This window comes from Buceros rhinoceros, unplaced genomic scaffold (assembly GCF_000710305.1).
Source record: "Buceros rhinoceros silvestris isolate BGI_N320 unplaced genomic scaffold, ASM71030v1 scaffold39940, whole genome shotgun sequence".
Taxonomy (NCBI): domain Eukaryota; kingdom Metazoa; phylum Chordata; class Aves; order Bucerotiformes; family Bucerotidae; genus Buceros; species Buceros rhinoceros.
Window position 1 is genome coordinate 5,943 of NW_010389722.1, and position 2,104 is coordinate 8,046.

At 44.5% G+C, this 2,104-nt stretch overlaps 1 protein-coding gene across 2 annotated transcripts in view; it reads right to left on the reverse strand.

The window, feature by feature from the left end:
• Positions 1-872: 872 nt before the first annotated feature.
• The window catches only part of BZW1 (basic leucine zipper and W2 domains 1), a 9,053-nt gene continuing 7,821 nt past the window's right edge, over positions 873-2,104 (reverse strand). The window contains exons 10-11 of one of the 2 annotated variants that reach the window (XM_010135165.1): positions 1,650-1,772; positions 873-1,397 (exon numbers count right to left, since the gene is read on the reverse strand). In XM_010135165.1, the coding sequence (XP_010133467.1) occupies positions 1,366-1,397; positions 1,650-1,772 (155 nt within the window). In that variant the 3' untranslated portion in view covers positions 873-1,365. The remainder of the gene's footprint in view (positions 1,398-1,649; positions 1,773-2,104) is intronic. The other variant, XM_010135158.1, reaches the window with a different exon arrangement.

Sequence of the window (2,104 nt, forward strand, 5' to 3'; positions counted from 1 at the left end):
GGAAAGAGTACCTTCTACTCTAAAGAGTAGAGTAGAGTAGAAAGAGTACTCTAGCGTACTCTAACACTTCTTGGTGTTGGAAGGCCCATTTTAATTACATTTTATTCCACTGTCATGCAAACAGCAAAAGACCTAGGACTCATTTTTACCCTTCAGGGTCCACTGATTCTTCATTTTTGGGTAAGAGAACAGAGATAGCCCTTGACATGACGTGTAAGGATGGCCTTTATTTGTTTAAGAAATAGTTACACAGTACTAGTAGTGAACAGACTGCATTATGATCACCAGTTCTAATTTTATTTCAGTAGGTATTCTCTGGTTACCAGTATTCCAGTTAATGCTTACTGTTAGCTTACAACAGCGTAGACTTCACTCTTTCACCAAATCTTTCTTCAATTATGGGCTGTGCTGAGAATGTTCATTAAGAATCCCAAGTTTCAGGGAGCAGCTAAACTGTTTAACATGTCAACTGCCAGCATAAAATAATCTCTCAATTTCAGAGGGAGGGGGTAGCATTCTTCTGCTTTACCTTCCCACAGTCATGCAGTCACAGAGCAGCAGAAGCCAGCTGTCCCAGCCCCGCTGACAGCATAGGCCAGAAAGCTGCTTGTACTTCCACAAGAGAAAGTGGCAGGACTGCCCCCACACCAGTGCCTGGCGGTAAGGCAGCCTCATGGCCCCTCCTCTGGAACACAGACCACCAGCTGTCAGCTGGTCAGAGATGTCACTCTTCGTACTCCACCATGGTTACTAGTCACTGCCACCAGAAGAGCCTCTTTCCGGTAGGACACTGAGCTTCCCAGGAGTGGCAATAGAGGATTGTTTTATGCTGGAAGGACAGTGAAGCAATGCCAAAGTCCTTGGGGAGATGGACAGCCACCAGTGAGAAGGGTTATTTGAAGCAAGTGGTACAGACTGAAGTGTCACATCAAGTTACCACACAAGCCGTGGCCTCTTCACTTTGGAGGGTTTTTACAGTTTAATTTGCAAACAGAATTGCCATAAATCTCATTGACCATATCATGTCTACTCAAATAGAGATAGAAAACCCAAGGGTTAAAATGATTTCATTGTGGAAGGCCTTAAATTACATTATTACAGTAGAAAATACAGGAGGTAGAATATAACCGAAAGGACAAATGCAGGTTAGAGTCAAATCTGTAATAGCTACTGTAAGCTACTTAAGACATGGTTTTAAAAAACTGAATCCGGTATTTCAGTAACTATAGAAAACAGTTAAAATAAATTGCCATGAGAGCCCTTATATCATGCTTGATACAAGGAGGTAGGATGTAAAAAATTGGACACATGAGACATGACACTTATCTACAGCCGTTTGCTTTACTGAGGACAGAGTTTCACAGGTCAGTCACCCTCTTCAGCTTCAGACTCCGACTCTGGAACAAAGAGACCTCATGAACAGGCTGCCAGCAGGCTGGGTGCCCCCACCCCATGCATTCAGCTGCTATCCAGCACAACAGCCGCTCTTGGATCCACGCAGGTTGCACTGGCAAGCTTTTCTGGGCAGGCCTGGGTGCATACCCAGTCTCAGAGGGACAGTTAAGCACCCCACCCCTGAAACAAAGCGTTACTGCACTAAGGTTCCCAAAATGAACAAGCTCAACTTTATGAGCCAAGTTACTGGTTACCTTCTTCAGCATTCTTGAGCCATTCAACAAATTTTTTCATTTGCTCCAGAAAAACACTTTTTCCTTTTGCAAGATGTGCGTCTTTATACCACTTCAGGATGGGTTCCTCACTCAGAACTTCAGCTGTAAGATGTACAAGAGCAGTATTAACACAGCAAACCACTAAGGATCAGCTGCTGAAAATGCCTGACTGGCAGCCTTTGCTTCCTCCCTTCAAAGCATCACAGTCCATATTCCTTCCCTGGGCATAGCAGGGCATATCTGTGCCAGGAGCGCTTCCCATTGTAAAATTCTGAGAACGGTGCATTTCAGCTTGGCTGCAGGGGGCTCCTGAGCACTGCATCTAACAGCTCACTTTCACCATCAGTCTTGGAGTATTTCATAGCTATCTGAGATGCTACCCCCTAAAGAAACTGCACTTAACAGTGAAGTTCACTTACCAAGTATCTTTCCCT